The 20,802-nt window shown below is 39.4% G+C and overlaps 1 protein-coding gene across 2 annotated transcripts in view; it reads right to left on the reverse strand.

The window, feature by feature from the left end:
* The window catches only part of LOC114256092 (protein CLP1 homolog), a 63,317-nt gene extending 45,241 nt beyond the window's left edge, over positions 1 to 18,076 (reverse strand). The window contains exons 1-4 of one of the 2 annotated variants that reach the window (XM_082924609.1): positions 17,998 to 18,076; positions 17,138 to 17,272; positions 16,732 to 16,967; positions 16,109 to 16,542 (exon numbers count right to left, since the gene is read on the reverse strand). In XM_082924609.1, coding sequence (XP_082780735.1) covers positions 16,425 to 16,542; positions 16,732 to 16,967; positions 17,138 to 17,272; positions 17,998 to 18,066 — 558 coding nt within the window. In that variant the 5' untranslated portion in view covers positions 18,067 to 18,076 and the 3' untranslated portion in view covers positions 16,109 to 16,424. Of the gene's footprint in view, positions 1 to 16,108; positions 16,543 to 16,731; positions 16,968 to 17,137; positions 17,273 to 17,997 lie in introns of those variants that run through there. The other variant, XM_082924616.1, reaches the window with a different exon arrangement.
* Between the last annotated feature and the right edge of the window lie 2,726 nt (positions 18,077 to 20,802).

The following is a 20,802-nucleotide window of genomic DNA, read 5'->3' on the forward strand; positions in this document are numbered from 1 at the left end:
TTCATCCTTTAAATCTGGACTTAATTGTTTTAAATAAAACACTAAATGAGCCAATTGTAACCTTTCCAAGTTGTGGAATAGAGTTTTGGCTGATTTTTAATTGGAAACAGTGCTTCGAATCTAGCAATCTTACATTCAAAACCTGTTTTGACCATAGTCAACATCTAGTCATTGTCATTATTGCTTTTGATGTTTCGAACACCAAATCCCATCCTTAAAGGAACTCAAGTTTTGCTTCGAAGGACATTACCCTTGTTAAAGAAACTCAAGTTTTGCTTCGAAGGACATTATCTTTGTTAAAAACTCTAAAAACAGGTCTTTAAGCCTCTTTTAAAATAAATAATCGAGTATTTTTATTTTTTGGGTAGGGCAACCCACTTCGAAGCTGGCTTCTCTGTTTTCGAAGCCGTTTGACTCGGCTTCGAAGCAAAATATCTTACTTCGAAGCTAGCCTTAACAACCGGGCTTTGTTTTTCCCTCCAAAAGCATCAATGTTGAAGGAAGCTTTTGTACTCGTACTTTTAATACTTAACAGCTCGTGTAATATATTTTCAAATACGAGGACTTTAAAAACCCTTTTGTTTTGTGTTCTGAAATCACCTGCTCTTCTAATCGCACAAACCCTCTTATTACCAATCGTCGGCTCCTCTCTACTTCCTTTCCCGAAGAAAAGCATACCGTCAATGGCTTCTCCTTCAGTATTAGTCGTAGAGCGTATGAGCCCATCTGTGGCCCTGAAGAGGATTATTGATGCGGAATGCAAAAAGTACAAAGCTGGGGAGAGGAGCGCTATTGATGGACGCATCTTTGTCCCTCGTCGCCATGTGCAGTCAGACTATGTGCTCGGGCCCATATTCAAAGAGGTCCTCACTGAACTCCCAGCTCTGTACCCCCGACTGGAAAACCAATGTCTTCTCTATGAAGGTGGTCTTGACTGGAGGAACTGGAGGATAAATCGCCCCCACCGACGCTGGCTCACGGTGAGACCAGAGTGGCAAGAGTGGTATGATCGGGTTATTCCTGCTAGGACCCTGGACCTTCAAGAACTCTGCCTTCTCGATGCTCTCAGACTGTCTAGGGTAACTATTTTAGAAGACCCTTTCCTTGTTCCCGCTGCTCTATGTTTTTGGAATCCTGTCTTTAACTTTTTTCAATTTAGATGTGGGATGATGGTCCCTACTGTTCTTGATATTTGCCATTTACTGGGATTATCCCCTATTGGCACTCCTTTTGGACCAGATTATCCTGATTTAGCAGTCCCTTTCTCCCTCACCTCCCTTAACTCATCCTATAGTGATTTTGCTAGGGCTGAGAATAAAAGACAGGGCCCTGTGACTGATAGGGAATTTTTTTCTTTCTTATTGTATTGGCTTTGTAAATTCCTTTTTTGCACTTCTTCTCAGAGAATTATGCCTGAATTTGCCCCTCTTGCCAAAGCCTTTGTCTTACAGAAAAAGGTGGCCTTAGCCCCACATGTTCTGGGGCACGTATATAGAGTCTGCTCCCTTTTTTGTGAGAAACCCTTAGATGCTAATCAAGGGGGGCCATTCTGGATCCTTCAGTTTTGGCTTTTCGCCTATTTTACTGAATTACAATCCAAATGCCTTAAATTTTCTGAGCCGAACCCTCTTACTCATGGCATAAGGATGGCCAATGCTTCACTTTACCCTTCTACCTTTGCCTTTTACTTCTCTTTCTTTCACCAGCTTCCAGTCTCCCTTCCTACTTATCATTTTCGTCCATTCGAACCTTCCATTGGTCCATCTTGGTTGAGGAATTTTCTGAGTGACCAGTCTTGTACTTCGCTTGCTCACAAGGATATATGGGCTTCCATTCTAATTCCCAGAGAGCTATTTATCGGGACTTTAAACCCAAAGGCATATAAATGTATTGCTGAACCTTACTGTCCAGCCCAGTTTGCTAGACAATTTGGCCTTTCACAAGGGGTCCCAATACCCCTCTGTAGCAACACAAATCTCAGCCTCACCAGAAGGGACTTGAAAGTCCGGAAATCCAGGCTAGAAGAGGCAACTTTGAAATTTGTAGATGACTTGGCCAACTTTGAATACACCCCTTTCATTCCTCAAGGTACCATGTTGAAGAGGTACCAAAACTGGTGGGTGACTAACATGGAGATTTATCTGGCCATTCCACCTTTAAGCCTATTAACAGTGTTAGATGTGACCAAGCCCAAAGAAACCGGGGAGGTCACTTCTTCCACTGTTTCAGAATTGGCACATGCTGCTCCTGCTGCTTCAATTCCTCCCAGAGTCACTCGGGCTGCCTCGAAGAAAGGTATACTCTTGTCTCTTCTCCTTTTGTCTTTCATAATGCATTTTGCCTTATCTTTAATTCTTCTTTTGTGGAGGTGGCCAATCACAAAAGAAAAGGAGCCTCTTTGAACTCGAGAAGGGAACATCCAATGTTCAAGGGGAAGAAAAGGAAGAATCAGATGAAGAGGAAGAGTTATTTTTAAAAAGAAAGAAGAAGGCGATCGTCTTTTCATCCGACTCGGTAACTGCCAGAGAGTCAGAAGATGAATTCATTTCTTTGGAATCTAGATCGCAGCTTGAAGAACTTGAGGGAAAAGTTGAGAAAGAAATTGAGAAAAAACAGACCCTGCCAATACAGAGGAAAAGGAAAAGAAAGATGACTGTTTCTCCTTCCGATATGGTCGAAGACTCTAATTCTGAGACAATTGCCAAAGCCATAGAGAAGAGAAAAAAGGTGTCTGCTTCCGCTCCTATCTCAGTCGAAGATACCATCCATAAAGCAGCCATCAAGACAATAGAGCAAGAACATCCTAAAGCCATGATTGTCTTTGAAAGAGTTGAGAAGAGGCGGTAGCAACAGTTTCTAAGAGATGAGCCTGCTGCTGCTGACACACTACAAAGGGAAACTGTAAGAAGACAACAGACTGCCAGAGTTTACACCCTTCACAGTTCCCCCATTATCACCGATACTTCTGGAGCAGGTAATTTTATGGTTTTGCGATTTTTTTCCTCTGTTAGCCTTTGGTATCAAGATTTGACATTGCCTTACATTTCTTCCTCATGCAGCAGCAACTTCTGAGCTCATCTTTCCAATGGAACCTCTCTCAGTTTCATTCGAGGCAGATCAGACGCAGGATGTAGGGACTACTCAGACCATACTTCCATTTTTGAGGTTTAGATTTTCTACACTTTTCCTGATGCCAAGCATTCTTGTACCTTTTCCTCTTGGTTTGGCTCCCTATCTTTCTTACTTGACTCTTGACTTCCCCCAATCTACTTCTTTACTGAGTCTTGCTCCTCTCTCCCCTTCCAAGGAGACTCCAAGTGCTACCTTGTCTTTGATGAGTGCTGACAGCTCTCCAATTCGTGACTTACCATCTTTACCTAGCTCCAGCCCTCCTTCTCTTGATTCATTGGTGACCAGGACCATAGAGACCATCAAAGATGCTCCACCCATCTCTCCTATTGCTATGCAATCTTCTGTGTCTCCCAAGGCAACTCTTTCTGCTCCCCTCATGTCTACTGATGAGATTGATATTTTTGAAGCAAGATTAGCTAGTCTTTTTGACATCACTTCTACTTCTCCGACATTCGATGAGGAGACTGAGCCATTAGTTTTAGTTGATTCTTTGCTGGAAATCTTTGAGAGTTCTCCTTCCTCCAGCAGCCAACCTTCTGTGCCTTCGATAGACTTGGACACCTGTCTAGACCTGCTAATTTCTTTTTCGAGGATTCCCTTCGAGGCTCTACAAAGGCCTATAATAAAAAACGGGTTTCTTCAATGCTGCAAACTTGCTGAGCAGTCTGGTATGGATGTCTCTAACCACCTATCCCAGGCAGCAGCTACCATTGATTTTTACATCAGCATCTGTCATGCTGCCAAGGCCGCAGATGAGAAATTGGTCAGAGATCAAAGTTTTGTTTCTCAAGTGCATACTGAAGTATCAACGTTTAAGGAACAACACTCCTCTGCCTCTCACTTCCGAACTCAATTGCTGGAGAGGAAAGCTCAACTCGAATAGGAGCTTTCTGCAGTGAATCAAGCCTTACTTCGAACTGACCTCAAACTGCAAATCACCAATCAAGGACTGGCTGATCAAAAGAAAGATATGACTGCAGCTATTCAACTGTTTGCATCATTTACCAATAGGAAATCTGTTGTACAAAAACAGCTAAAACATTGTAATGATTTTTGGGCCAACTTGTGGCACAATGTACTTGACTCTTTATAAAGCATTTCCTTGTTTATGTTCTTGTACTCACTGTTTATTTTATTCCCTGTGTTTCCCAAATAGTTGGAAAATAAGGTTTTAAATATCTGCCATTAATCTTTTTGGGATGCACATAACCACTCAGATCTTTCAAATGGTATGCCCCAAAAGGCAAAACTCTATGAATTTGATATGGTCCTTCCCAGTTAGGTGACCATTTGCCAAATCTATGGCTTCTAATCCCTATTAGGAGTATTGTTTTCCACACCAAATCACCTTCATCAAAGCCAATGTGTTTGACTTTCTTGTTATAATTTTTGGCTGCTTTCTTCTTCTGAAAGAGAATACTATTTAATGCCAAAATTCTAGTTTCATCTATATCTTCTAATTCCAAGCACATACTTTGATAGTGCTGCTCAGGATCCAACTGGTCTTGGCATCTTACCCTTAAGGATTTAACATTGATCTCCACTGGTAACACTGCATCATGCCCATAAACTAAGGCATAAGGAGTGACTCCTGTGCTTGACCTTGGGGAAGTTCTATAAGCCCACAATACATCTAACAATAAGTTGTGCCAATCTCTCGGATTATCTTCCACAACTTTTTGTATTCCCTTTTTTAAGGACTTGTTAGATGACTCAGCTTGACCATTGGCTTGTGCGTAGTATGGAGTGGAATTCACAAGGCTAATCCCGAACTCAGCCACAAAAGACTTCACCATTTTCCCATAAAAAACAGTCCCATTATCGACCATTATCGTTTGTGGGATGCCAAATCTATGAATCAAATCTTTAATGAACCCAATAACCTCCGTCTGATCTACAGCTTTATATGGTTTGGCTTCGACCCATTTGGTGAAATAATCAGTAGCCACCAAAATAAAACAATGATGCTTCGAAGAGGGAGGGTGTATTTTCCCCATCATATCCATGGCCCATCCTCTAAATGGCCAAGGCTTTACTACTGCATGTAGATCAGTTATGGGCACATGCCTTATTGTACCATGCTTTTGACATGCCTGACAGCCCTTTGCATATTCTATGCAATCTTTAAGGATAGTCGGCCAATAATAGGAATGTCTTCGAAGCAGCCATCTCATTTTTACACCAGGCTGATGTGCACCACAGATACCTTCGTGAGCATCAGCCATAGCTATTAATGCTTCTTTTGGCCCTAAACATTCTAACAATAGATCATCTCCCCCTCTTTTGTAGAGATCATTGTTGTATATGATATATTGCATATATTGCAATTTAACTCTTCTGCTGGCTTTCGAGGATGGGCCAGCCAAGTATTGTATTATTGGATGTCTCCAATCCTGTTCTTGCAGATCATTATAGTTGATTTCCAGGACCATGTTCCTCTTACTTAAAGAAGGTATAGGTTTTTGGTATGTCGTTTGGCTTACATCCCAATGGGTACCATTTTTACTCTTGAAATTCGAAGCTTTCTGCGCCACATCGTTAGCTCTATTATTCAAGAATCTCGGGACATAAGTTACATTTACTATTTCAAATTGAGAGAGCAAATGTAATGCGACGACATAATAAGGCAGCATACTTATACTTTGACACTTGAAAATCCCTTTTACTTGGTTAACGACCAATTGGGAATCTCCAAATATGTCAACTGCATGTACTTGTAATCCAATAAGAATTTCCAATCCTACTATCAAAGCTTCATATTCAGCTTGATTATTAGAACAAGCAGTTTCATCTATTCTGAAACCATGTGTGGTTTCAATTCCTTGTGGTGACTTGATTACTATACCAATTCCAATTAGGCTATTGGCTTTCGATCCATCGAACCACATTTGCCATGGTTCGACACTAGCCATACTGAGTTCCATTATTTCTTGACTCTCTGTTTGAGATGGATGGTCTGCCAAAAAATTGGCTAAAACTTGTCCTTTCACTGCCCTTTGGGGCACATATTCTAAGTGAAAATCTGACAAGGCTAATACCCATTTGCCAATTCTTCCCCTCAACATAGGTCTAGATAACATGTATTTAACCAAATCTGTGGTTGCAATTACCAAGACAGTTGTAGGCAAAAGGTAATATCTTAATTTCATTACAGCAAAATACAATGCAAGGCAAAGCTTTTCTACAGCTGAATATTTACATTCGCAAGAATTTAAAAACCTACTAAGGTAATACACAGCTTGCTCCTTGCCTTCCTCATTGTCTTGGGCCAAAAAAGCTCCCAATGAATCTTCTGCTGCGGCTATGTACAACTTCAAAGGCTTATCGCCATTTGGTGGCATCAGTACCGGAGGGTTGGCCAAGTAGGCTTTGATTCCATCGAAAGCATTTTGATGCTCCGTTGTCCACACAAATTTCTCTTCATCTTTCAGCCTTAATAAAGAAGAAAAAAATTTAGTTTTCCCTGCAGTGTTAGAAATGAATCTTCAAAGAAAATTAACCTGACCAAGGAACTTTTGTAATTCTTTCTTACTCGATGGAGGTCTGGCTTCAATGATGGCTTTGGCTTTATTCTGGTCGATCTGTATTCCTTTCTTGTGTACTACATAGCCCAAGAAGTTTCCAGATGATACGCCAAAAGCACACTTAAGAGGATTAAGCTTCAATTTGAACCTTCTCATTCTTTCAAAGGCTGCCTCTAAGTGAAACAAATGTTCCTCCATGGATTGGGATTTAACCACAATGTCATCAATATAACATTCCAAATACCCACCAATAAGGTCATGAAAGATAGTGTTCATAGCCCTCTGATATGTGGCCCCAGCATTCTTCAGGCCAAACGGCATTTTAACCCATTCGAAGGTCCCAATATTCCCAGGGCACCTAAATGCTGTCTTGTGAACATCTTCCTCCACAATGCAGATTTGGTTATAGCCTGAGTGTCCATCCATCATTGATAAAATGTGATGTCCTGCTGAGCTATCTACCAACAAATCTACTATAGGCATAGGATATTCATCTTTTGGAGTTGCCAGATTTAAGTTCCTAAAATCAATGCATACTCTCATTTTGCCATTTTTCTTGACTACAGGTACAATATTAGATAGCCACTCAACATACCTGGCTATTCTGATAAAGCCTGCCTTGAGTAGTCTAAGAATTTCTTCCTTGACTTTCTGGATCACCTCTGAACCCATTCTTCTTGGTTTTTGTTTGTATGGCTTGAAGTTAGGTTTCATGGGAAGCCTATGTTCCACTAATAACCTATCCAATCCTGGTAGTTCATTGTATGACCATGCAAAACAATCTTTATATCTTCTTAGAATAACCAACAACTGGTCCTTATCGGGAGAACTCAACCAAGCACTTATATAAATGGGTTGTTGTACAGAATCTTCCCCCAAATTTATTTCTTCTAAGGGGTCTTGTATCTGAGTACCTACTGGAACCCCTTCTTTGATCTTCTCTGACTCCGCAGGAATCTCCTTGCTGTGTTTTGCTTCCAGGCTCTTTGATTCCTCCTCTTTATTTTCCTCCTCATGGACAAAATCTGTCCAAAAGGATTCTTCTTCCTGTATTTCTTGGACTTTTGTTTCTATGTCCAATGCACAGTATTTATCAAGAGTTAAAACTTTGGCTTGTTGCTTCTCCCGCTTGCAGCCAATCATCATGACTTCTTCCTCCTGCTCTCGAACTTTCTAGACTATTGACTTTATATCCAATATTGAAAATTTGATTAAAGCCAAAGGCCTGGCTTCTGGTGCTTCATCTTGCTGCCTATAACCAGGCATCATTGTTATCTTTAACCTCTAATTCTTCACCAGCACTCTCCTGGACTAAATGCTTCAGGTGTGCTACTTCCTTATCAGCTGTTTCTTCGGCTGAACCATCGAATTCCATCAGTATACTGAGCGGTGCCACGCCGTCAATATACAACTTGGCTTCTGCGAAATCAGCACAGGCTACGAAAGGTTGAGGATCTACATTAATTTCCTCCGTCCTCCCATTGCCTAGAGCTATTATCATTTTTTGATGCAAAGAGAAAGGCACGCATTTATTAGTGTGGATCCAATCTCTACCAAGTAAGGCATTGTACTTCGCATTGCTATCGATGACGAAAAACGCCGTCATGCAGTCCTTGGTTCCCACACTGAGGTTGATGGGTAAAATTCCCTGGGCCATCTGCTTGTCTCTGGCAAAACCAGCAATGGTTGTACTGGTTGGGATCAACCTGGGATTCCTCTTTCCTAATTTCTTCAAGGAGGATTTCGGTAATAAGTTCACCGCCGCTCCATTATCCACCAAGACTCGGTTTAACTGAACCCCATCGAAGAAGGCCTTAATGTACAAAGGCTTAACATGCTGCGTCATGGAATTCGAGGGATATTCGAATGGATACGAGAGGTTAATGCTTACCACTTCCTCGCTCTCATATTCAGCTTCCATTGGGGTAACCATTTCGAAATTATCTTGCACCATACTCGCTTTTGAATCTTGCACCATCGGAATTGGATCAGCTTCCTGCCCTTCTTGATTCTCATCTCTAGCTTGGAATTCCTGTGGTAGTATGTGTACCATGTTTACTGATACCGGGGGAAACGAGCCAAACTGGATGGCTGGCTGTACCTGTTTTCCCTCTTGGTCACCTTGGTCAATTTCTTCAGAAACATCCTGCATGATGCATTCTGGTATTTCATTGCTAACGGGTCCCTTCGAATGATTTTTCTTAGCTGGCTTTCCAACCAGAAATGTTTGCTCAGCCATGAAGGCTTCGAACATTTCTTCTTCCACCATTTCTTTCTTCTGGCTTACGCCACTATCTTCTTCCGTTTCGCTACCACTCTCCATCAGAGCTTTCTCCATCTCTGCTAGACTTTCCTTCTCTCTGGCCTTTAGTTCAGAATGAACCTTGGCCAACTGTTCTCTGCTGCGGTCCACCTCGTTTTGTATAACTAGTTTTGAATTATGGTCTGACTTTCAATTCTTCTTTTCTCCTATCTGGATCATCGAAGAACTCTCTCCACTTTCTTTCAGGTCTCTCTGGTATTGGGTGTACCTACGCTGAATTTTTCTCCTTTGTGATCTGGAAATAACGGGGACCATATCTGGTTCCTTCGTTCTTGGGTGTTTCAGCAATACCCAGTTATTGGGGGCCACCAAAGGAGGCTTAAGCATCCTACTTTGATTTCCAAAATTCCTTTGGAAAGGCAATTCCCTAGGTTTGTTTTGCATCACAAATCAATCTGGGACTCCAGGTACCCACGAACTTACTGACCCAGACGTTGAACTGCCTCTTTCTTCTTTCGAGGTCACCTTCGAGGCTGGCTGTGAAGACAATTGTTTGGCCCTGTCTCCAAGCTTTGAGCCTGATTCAGGTTCTCGGTGATGGTGATCATTTTCTGTCTTTCGTGAAGCTGGCCCAAGGGGCCAATTCCTGGCTTTGATACCAAAACCTGAACTCTTCTCCAGCCTTCTTTCAAAATGACTACTCTCCAACCTGTAATAGTTAGGTGATCTGGACTCATAGAAGGGCCTCTTGCCTTTAGCATATATTCTGTTAACTGCAGGTTCAACCACTAATGGTTGTTGCCTAACATTAGCCGGATACGGCCTTTTGTTATAAGCATTGGTTGGTTTGGGACGCCTCTGCACATCCCTGTAATACTGCTTCCCATCGACTGGAAGGCCTTTCAACCACTTATAACTCAGTCTGCACCTGGGACACATTCGTTGCATTATGGCTGCCTCTAGGGAGTCATCATCCAGTGCTTCTTCATCAGAGTCTTCCCTCTGATGTGGGAAATCTCGTCCCATGGCTGGTGGACTTCTAAGGTCTTTTTTGGTTGCTGTCTGGTTGGCCACATGCATCTGTACATTGACTTCCTCCAATTCTTTCAGAGACAAGTTCTGAAAGTCTGACATAATGACATTGGCTGTCACCTCTCCAATTTCTGGAAATGGATTGCTATCGATCCCCATGGCTTTTTCAGCTTTGGCTGGGAACTTCAAACTTCCCTTCCGAATTTGTTCTTGGATCCTGTCTCGAAAAATAACACAGTTTTTAGTCGAGTGAGACCAAGAATTATGCCATTTGCAATATATTTTTCCTTTAAGTTCATCAAGAGATGGAATTTTAACACCCTTTGGTAACTTAAGGAAGTTGGCCGCAAGCAAATGATCAAAAATGTCATCTGCCTTAGTTAAATCGAAAGAATATTTCCTGTGGAGATCTTTCTTTTTAAACTGCTGGTCAATTGTTGTATCTTTATAGATTAATGCTTCATAGATCATAGGCTATTTTCCCACAATCTCTGCTGCATCAATCTCATAATTAGGATCTTTGTAGTATGTCCTATATGATGCATTATTTCGATCCTGTTCCTCTTCTAGTAATGCTTCATATCTAGATACTTTATAAGTCAGTTCCACTAAATCTCTAAACTCTGTTGAATCAAACTTCTTTCGAAGCCTGAACTCTAGGCCATTTTGGGCCAATCTTACAAATTCAGTTTCTGGCAAGATTACTCTACATTTATTTCGAGCTCTCTTAAATCTGGAAATAAACTGAGTAGCCTTCTCTTCAGGCCTTTGACTCAATCTGGCCAAGTCTGCCATGGAAACTTCTGGCTCTGATTGGAAGAACTGGGCATGAAATGCCTCTTCCATTTGCTGCCAAGTCTGGATGGAGCCAGGTGGAAGGTTAATATACCATACAAATGCTCCTCCGGTTAGAGAATTTGGGAATAGTCTCAACTTTATATAGTCATGATTGGTAAATTCACCACATTGAGCGGCAAACCTAGCAATATGTTCTACTGTGGATTGGTTTCCGTTCCCATGAAAGAGGACAAAATCTGGTATCCTGAAACCTCTTGGATATTCATGTACCCTATCGACCCATTCTGGGTATGGTTTTCTATACACAGGGGTCTGGACCCCCCGAGCCATTGGTTCACACAACTCCCTAACTATCTCAGTGATCTAGTCCCTATGGACCATATTTTGTGCCTGCTGAACCACCACTGGGGGAACAAACACAGGATTTGGTGGACAAACTTGTGCTTGTGGTCCTCTTGGTCCATAAGGTGGTACATTTGGGACTGGCTGTCCCTGTGGTAGAGGGTGCTGTTGGGGGTGTAGGTAACCTCTTTGAGCCTGTCCTGCGAAAGGACCCACGAAAGGTGTTGGAACAGGTATTGTATCCCTTCCACTTGTAGGAAAACCTTCCAACCCCCCGGGTATAAATTCGAATACAGGATTATTATACCCCCTGGTACCAGGTATGGCTTCGAATGTGGGATTTGGAATCATTCTTATGCCATTTTCTTGTACTGGGCCAGATCCACCAATCTGCATGGCTTCACTGTTGAACATTGAGGCATTCTGGCCTGCTACAGGCCTCGAAATGGGTTCGTACCAAGACTGAGGTGGTAATCTTTCCTGAATCTGATTACTAGTTTGACCATTAGAATGTCCATTAGCTTGCATAGGCTGTTTGTCTCTAGCCAATCTTTGCTGAGGGACATTCACCTCCTCTATGTGTCTTACATTCGTTGGTTGGCGGTTATTCATTCGATCCAAAAAGGATACTGCCCACCTTTCCATTGTGTTTATTAATTGTTGTCCCATGGCGTCTACCAAGCCGCCCCACGGATTGACTGGCTGAGTAGATGGGACATTGGATGGTCCAATTCCTTAGTCTCGTCCACTATTACGAACAAATGGTATTTGCTCTGAGGTATTGGTCTGTTCGACCATGGGTTCCGATAGGATAGGAGCCTCCACAGGATGTGTTATCACATTATCCTCTGGATTGGATGTCTCCACTTCTCCTTCCACGCCTTCTTCCAAACGTTCATTTTCTCCTTGTCTCCTACGTCTAGCCATTTTTTAAAAAGGTCCCACTGGGCGTGCCAAAAATATATGTTGGCTTTTTTGGCTTTCGAAGGTTACTTTCGTAATTATGAGCGTGCTAGCAAAGATCAATCAGTCCTTACAGAATTGTAATTGCCAAACAATTATTCAGACGATTGTGTTATGGTTCTTTCGGCCTCAATAAAGAGGACTTTTACTGGTGGTTTACTGGTAATTTAACTTCAGAAAATTTGAACATAAGAACAGTTAACTAAACTGGAGTATTTCATTAGTATGAAAAACTTACAATGATCTCAGTTCCGTAGAGAATTACAGCGGCAATATACTCGACAACTACTCCTACAAATGAAGTGCAGCGCAGAAACTTAAAATACAGGAATATAAAGGACAGGAAATAACACTGGAATATGTAAAGTGATTCTTTAGATTTTTCTTCGTGCCTTCTCTGAGGTCCTTCCTGCTATTTATACTTTCCGAAGATAACCATCGAATCGTACTTCAAACCGTCGAATTGCTCCTCCGTAATTGCTGATCATGCTACCTTATAAGTAGCTCCACTACGCCTTCACTTGCAGTTAGGCTTCCCCCTTATATTCGAATTTGAATGTGAACAACCGTTGAAGCCACGTCACTGTACGTCTCTTTGTTGATCCGCTACTACTCAGATCTTATCACAACCAATATTAATTGCCACGTGTATGATCAGGATCGAAGACCTACCTGGTCTCCCCATATTACCCTCACTTTGTCACGTGTCGAATTGTCACTGGCTTAGTACAAAATGTATAGCCAACAACAGTAAAATTAAATACCTTTATGTTGATATTAATCTAAAACATTTTCCAAATTGACGCATCGACGATGAAAACACATGAATAGATAGATTTTTATATATTTTTTTGTATTTGATTTATGTATTTTTAAATTTATTGTTTGGTTTTTGTATTTTTTTTAATAATATATATATATGATATATAATATGATGATTTTCAATTCCTCAGAGTTCTTCTTGTAGTTAAACTTCTATATTTTCCGAGTTTTTTTGGGTCCTTTTGTTGGAGTCCAAAGGAGGAATAATTTTTAGATACTTGTCAACTTATATCTTTTTTGAAGGCGATTAATTTATATAGTAAAATTAAACACTTTTATGTTGATATTAATCTAAAACATTTTCCAAATTGATGCACCGACGATGAAAACACATGAATAGATAGATTTATATATACATTTTGTATTTGATTTATGTATTTTTAAATTTATTGTTTGTTTTTCGTAATTTTTTTGGTTTTGTTCTTAGGGGATTATTTTAGGGGTGTTTTTTCATAAACCTTTTTTCACCTACTTATATTCAATTTAGTCCACATTATTTTCTTATATTCCAATAAGTCATATGAGTGGCATAGTTATCAAAATACCCCTAATAATATTCACATTTATAATATGAATGTTTCGTGATGTGAATGTTCACATCACTAAATTACTAACCATTCAAAAAATATTTGTAAGGGTAGAATTGTCTATAAAATACTTTAAATATGAGAATTAGGATTTGGTAGATTAAATGTTCAAATAATAGGACTTATTGGAAAACAAGAATATCTTATGAACTAATTGGGATGCACACACTTAAAAAAAGATTTTCTAATAAATCTCCCATTATCTTAATATTTTACGCAATTTTTTTTTTATTTTTTAGATTCATCTAAAAAACTCACCAAATATAAAAAATATAAAGAAATACAAAAATTCAATACATTTTCATATTTTATTGTATTCAATAAATTTTTTAAAGATTTTTGTATAAATTTTATTTTTTTAATTATACCAAGATTATGTGGATCTAAAAAGTCAAAAAAAAATGATTAAAATATTTTTAAAAATATAAAAATACTATTTAAAAACTTAAAAACTTAAAAAACTAGTATTGAAAAACCAAACAGATTTCCAAAAAGAGAAGTCACGCTAGGGGTGGGCACAAGCCCGTTGCCCACTCATCTCAGCCCACTTTTTTAAGAACTTGGGATTAGTATTTAAACCTATAAAGTTGGGCCGTAAAAGCTTTTCGGCTCACTTATTAAATAGGCCACGCTTGGAAAATGGTAATTGCGATCCGACCCAGCATTATTATTTTAAAGTAGTAAGGTAAATATCATTTTTATGTTCATTTATTATAGTAATTTAAATTTTATTAAGATATGAATACAACTATTTTTTTTATTGGGTGAATTACATTACACTAACAATCCCTATAGTCTAGGGCTCGTATCATTTTAGTCCCTGACTTTTCAATTGTGACACATTTGACTCTGAATTTTGAATCTTGTTTCAAATAAGGACAATTAAAAATATTATTACTTAATTTTAAGGGCAAAATGGTCAATTTGATAAAATATAAACTAATTTGATAAAAACAAATGTCAAAAAATTATTTTTAAATTTTTTAAAATTATTTCTACCCACAAAAGATAAAATTATGTAAAATTGATAAATCTTTTAGACTTTTTTTTTATTTTACCAAATTAATTTTTATTATTTGTTTGGATGATGATTATGTAATAGGTGGTTGTTAGAATTTTAATGTGTAATCGATATATTAATATATGAAATATTTTTAGTTTTAGATTTTTTGATTTAATGGATTGGTTTAATAATGATATCGAAGTCGTCGCCATATTTGACTTTTGGAAAAATAAAAAATAATTTAATGAAAATAAAACAACTGCCCGTTACATGATCATCATCCAAACACATAATAAAATTAATTTGGTAAATTAAATAAATAAATAAATGTCTAAAAGATATATCAATTTTACAAAATTTTGTCTTTAGCGTGTAGAAATAATTTGTAAAAATTCAAAAATATTTTTTTGACATTTATTTTTGACAAATTAGTTTATATTTTATCAAATTAACGATTTTATCCTTGAAATTAAGCAATGGTATCTTCAATTTTTCTTATTTAGAACAAGATTCAAAATTCAGGATCGAATGTGTTACAATTGAAAAGTCATGGTTCAAAATGACACAAGCCTTAAATTAGAGGGACTGTTAGCGTAATTTATCCATTTTTTAATAATAAAAAAAACCGCCTAACACTATACCTTGCAATAATGTATGGCCGTAATGTGTTTTTTTGGTTGTAAAATTTTATGTTTTAATTTTGATTAAGAAAATTCAGAAAAAGTGGCCTTTAAATTACACTGAAAACCTAATTTAGGGATGATAGGTTAGAAACCCTCTTTTTTTTTTTTTTTTTTTTTTTTTTTTTTTTTTTTTTTTTTTTTTGAGGGGGTTAGAAACGGTTGTTTGGATCCACTTTCTTTTATTTGATTTTTTTATTAGTTAGTTTTAATTTTGGCAACCCAAAAGCTACATAAAAAATAAATATTAATCCACATAATACGGTTGTTCGGATAAACTTTTTTTTATTTGATTTTTTTATTAACTACTTTTAACGACATTGTTTTGACACATTCGAACCATTCGGGAATTCGGGCCACCAAATATTTTTCCCCAAAATATAGGTGAATAATTGATAGAATTGTTTTATGTGGATTATTATTTATTTTTTATGGGCTTTTATGTAGCTTTGGGTTGCCAAAATTAAAACTAACTAATAAAAAAATCAAATGAAAGACCAAAACGACGTCGTTTTGAGACATTTAAGCCATAAAAATCCAAATCACCTAGCATTGTTGTATTTTATGTGATTATGTGGTTAACTCTGATTGATTCTATGTCTGAATATTTATTGAATTCGTAGGTTCCCTCCCAAGAGAAATATTTGGGCTTCCTCCTGCCGTTCATGATATAATTATGAATATTATGTCATGGATCAAAATTAAAAAATAAAAAATCACGTACATTACTAAATCAACCCTTGTGTCCAAATCAAGTGACTTGAATTCTTTTTCGCCATTATGCTCTATAAAAAATTATATCGTGAATTAAACTAATTAAATTTATTTATTTTTACTATCACATCTCTATCAATTTAAGGTCCCTAACATTTCTATTTAGGGTGATTTATCTGACTAAACATTTCTATTTAGGATGATTTATCGCTGAATTTTTTATGTACAAAAAATAAATAAATAAAAAATTGCAAGCATCAACCATGTTATCAGCTAGCTATCTGTGAATGTACACATTACAGTGAATCATATGCAAAATAATCCTCTCAGCAGAGTAAATGGGTTTCACCTCTTAAAACCCCTTGCAGTGTCAGTACAAGCATTGTACATACACAAATCACTGATAAGATTAACACTAAACGATTTGAGGAAAATGAGAAATGCAGTTAGTTGGGCAATTTAGGTTTCAAGCCATGTCAAAGTTCCCATGATCAAGAATCTGCTCGGGAGTTCCCCAGCCGCCGATGGTGCAAGGTATGTAATTTTCTTTCTAAAAATGATAAATTAGAATTTAAAAAAACAAAAGAAAAAGAGTGTATGAACCACATCAAGGAATGAAGAATTTTGAAATCCAAACCTCTGAATATCTATGTTTGTGATATAGATGAACCCCGCGACATTACTGTAAGAAAAAAGTAATTATTCAGTTCATGCACTTAAACAAGGTTAAAAAATTTACAGACGAGTCAACTTAAATCATGAGGCCAAAAGTACATTATAGTGGCGACATTCAAAATTTTTTTACTAATTCACCTCCGATCTTATGATACCATGGATTTTGAAAAAAGAAAGGCAAGGACATTGCATATACCTTGAAATAATTTGGTCTGGTTCTTTGGCAAATGAAATAGCAAGAACCAAATGGAGCAAATCCTGGTTGATATTCACAAGAACCAATCGTGTAGGGTCGGTAGCAGGCTCTGCGCCAATTGGCAGGGCTGAACGTGGGGCCTGTGGTCCACCACCAATTCTATAGACTGACAAATCACTGAAACTTGTGATATTGAAATGTGGGGAAAGATCATTTGCAAGGCCATAAAAATATTCCTGGAATAAAAAATATCGGCATGATTTAGCTTTATAACAAGGAAACACAAAAGGATTTGTTGAAAAAGGCAAGAAATTTGTAAATAATCATTCAAGATTCTCCATACTAACACAGATAACTGATGATTGACAAAATACCCATATATATAACCAAAAAGGTTGATGTTTACCCTTATTCTGTAGCTCCTGGCCTTTTGACGAACTTTTGCATTCCTCGATACAACACCACCTGATTTTTGAAGTTTCACAACATCAACATTTGGCTTGCTTTTCAATACATCTTTCAGCATGCTGCAAAGTTTCTCCTGCACAGAGTTTGGGTGAGCTTAAAAACATGATCCACCCTGGGGTGAAAATTGAATCTGAAATAGTTTCTTAAGTTACTAGCAACCAGTGCACATGCAAAACTAACGGACAAAATTGAACTTAATAACATTCAGTAGCAATGCAGTGAGATACAGCCACAATCGTAATATTTAAAATCAAAAAATATAAATAAACTTCCCAGAAGCACGATCAGAGTGTGGATATAATTAGTTTATCTGGAGAAACATGGTTTTCGATTGTTAAAATCGTAAATTTCAGCTGAAAAGTTTATCAATGTATCTCATTCTTTGACATGTCAACAATGGCGTTAATGTTGTTTGAATATCATAATATATTAAGCCCAATGTTGCAGTTAAGTAAAACTTATTGGCAGCTTAAAAAAATACAAAAATTAAAAATTGAAGTAATCCAATCGCAACTCCAAAAAAAGTGAGCATTTGCAGCTTATTGAACTTAGAAAACAAATAAACTAAAAGCCTGACAAGTTATACCAAACAGTAGGCTTTGCCAAAATGCAGCAGCCCACAATAGACATTTTCAAAACTTAAAAGCAAAAAAAGCTGCTTCTAAGTAGTTTTACTTAAGTGGCACACAAACAACAATCCTAACCAAATCAAAGCAAATGCAACTCATAATAGGATTAGTTTTAATTAGATCGCAGCAATACACACATGACAAAAGTTTTCATATGGAAAGCATTTACCTGACCCAAAACCAGAACAACATTAGCATGGAATGCATCAATTGCATGAAGAAGCAACTGCGTCAACATACGAAAAGATACTATATGAGAGGGTAATTTATAAGTAAATTAGGCCGAGCTGGGTAATGGGCCATTCTATGGGCCGCTGTAAAAAGGGCCTAGCAAAAGGACCTTACGGATTAGCTCGGTCCAATTGTCCTTGGGGTTACCACGGTCGGTGTGGTGTAATTAGCTCGGTCATACCATTCTGAACCTAGATGATTTGAGCTTTCCTCAGGACCTTGCTCTTGATTAGCCCGGTCCAAGCATGTTATGGTTAGCTTGGTCTCGACGGACCAAATTGAGGTACAAGCAATGAAGTGAAGAATCGAGCTAGTTGGAGCTTGGTCATTTATGCCGCTTTAACATGGCTATGTTAGCTCGGTCGTTTTGTCATACTACCGAGGTAAAGACCATCTCACTTGGTTTAAGCAGTGAGGGGGTGTTGAAGGATAAGCATTATTTTTCAGGAGTGTGATTCCTAGGAAGACTCTACATGGAGGAATAAGAGTCTTACTAGGATTGTGCCACGCGGAACCTATAAAAGCTTACAACATCACCTATGGAGAGGTAACACAACTTTGATTCCCAAATACATAGAGCTTTTGTCTGTTTGTCTATTTTGCTAACTTAGGCATCGGAGAGGTATCCGGCACACACCCGCCGGCTAGCTCATGTTTGTGTTTTCAGGAAGTAAAGTGACGATGTTTGAAGGAGCGCAAACTTGATCAACAGGATTATACGAGAAGAATTATTTCGTGCTCGTACAATTGGCGCCGTCTGTGGGAAAACCAGAAAGAACAAAACCTCTTGATCAAGTTTTTCCTCTCTAATTGGTAGTAATGGCGCACAATGAAAATTTGCCACAGTCCGCTATCGACGGACAAACCCCAGAGGGGAGTGGGAGGCGCGGAGGTTTGCCTTTCATCCCTCCCATGGCGGATTTAGAACCTTAGCGACAGAACCCTAGGAGGGATGCAAGGGGGAGGTGGGTTAACAGCCCTCGTCGCTCTCAACGTCCAGAACGACAGAGGCGAAGGTTGGACCCTCAAGTTCTAGAAGATCGTGTGAAGGAGCAGGATGAGATAATAAGAAAGATGGTGGCGGACATGGAGTTGATGAAGCGCCAGATAAAAGGAAAAGAGGTGGCGACAGGAGAGGGGCACAAAGGCAACACACCCTCCCGTCACTCAGGGGATCGCGATAGGCGTACCACACCATTGCAAGCAGAGAGTAGGAGCCTAAGAATAGGAGACACTCAATCAAGGACTTACAGAACTCGTTACTCCAGGTCTGAGAGAACGAGAACTGAGAGGTCCTGTACTGGGGGAAACACCTATCAGCCCTCGCACACGCACCAGACGTCATCTAGGCACACAGAGCTGCCCAGAACATTTGACTTGCGAACTGTGCTTGAGGAAAGGGCACGATGGAAGGAGGATGTCAGGGCACGCGACCCGCATAGAGTCTCAGCCTTTCAGCGGTTGGCCCCTTGGACGCATGGCAGCGTCGAGGTAGGAATGCCAATACCGCGCCTTGCTTATAAACCAACAGACAAAGCGTTAGCAAGGCTTCAGAGCTCGTCGTTCGTTCCGGCAATCGAGAATGCACCACTACTTTCGAGCTTCAACCAGCCCAAATTCACTACATATGAGGGAAAAACGTACCCCTACATGCACTTAAGCCACTTTCGCCAGGTTATGGCGATTTACCGGTGAAACGAGGCTTTAATGTGCATCCTATTCCATCCAGCCTTGGCGACCTAGGTTTAACCTGGTTCGAAAGGCTACCAGAGGGCAGCATTGCCTCATGGGCGCAGTTGGCAGAAGTGTTCGTAACTAGATTCAGGACGAACACCAAGACACCAGTGGAGATCGACCAGCTACTCTCCATTGACATGGGCGAAAAAAAGTCGTTAAGGTCCTACAACAGTCGTTATTGGGAGACCTTCAACCAGATAGGAGATTGCCCCACAAATCTCGCCATCGCGTAATACAAAGGGGTCTGCCAGTCAGAAACAAGTTGAGGGACTCAATCACTATGGCGTCACCCCTCACGATGGAGGCCTTGATGGAGCGAGTGCACCAACATATTCGCGTAGAGGAGGATGGCGCCCGTGCTAAAACAAAATCTGGCACAGCAGCGACGCCAGATAAAAAGACTACGACAAAAGTCAATATGGTAGAACGCCCCAGCAGGAACGGGTGAGGCAGACGGGCCAACAAAGAGGATCCAGACAAAAGGTGGCTAAGAGTTCGCACTGCCATTACCACGGTGTTCAAAAAACCAATCTACCGAATTCTCAGTGAGATACGAGATGAACCTTTCGTCCGATGGCCAGCTAAGTTAGGAGAAGCACAGAAGGACTATGACGAGAGGTCCCGGTGCACTTCCATGATGAAAAGGGGCACTGCATTGAAAATTACACGCCGTTGAGGCAACATTTGGAGGAGTTAGTGGCAGCTGGGCATTTGGACCAGTACATAGAAGGAGGAACACAGCCAGCCCCAGAACCACAACGTCCTAAACAGGATGTCGGTTGACGCTCCACCTCAAGGCATAATTAACGTGATACATGGGATATTCGAACCTGAGCGGATATATGAGCTCGGAGGGATGATCAAAAAGGCTGAGCACTTAAAGGAGGTATTAAATGCACAACCTGTCATCAAAAAGGGGAGAACAGAGGCCACAAATGTCATATCTTTTTCGGACAAAGATTTGGCAAGGATATACGACCCTCACAATGATGCATTGGTTGTCACT

Source organism: Camellia sinensis, chromosome 1, assembly GCF_055761805.1.
Source record: "Camellia sinensis isolate YWXY chromosome 1, ASM5576180v1, whole genome shotgun sequence".
Lineage (NCBI taxonomy): Eukaryota > Viridiplantae > Streptophyta > Magnoliopsida > Ericales > Theaceae > Camellia > Camellia sinensis.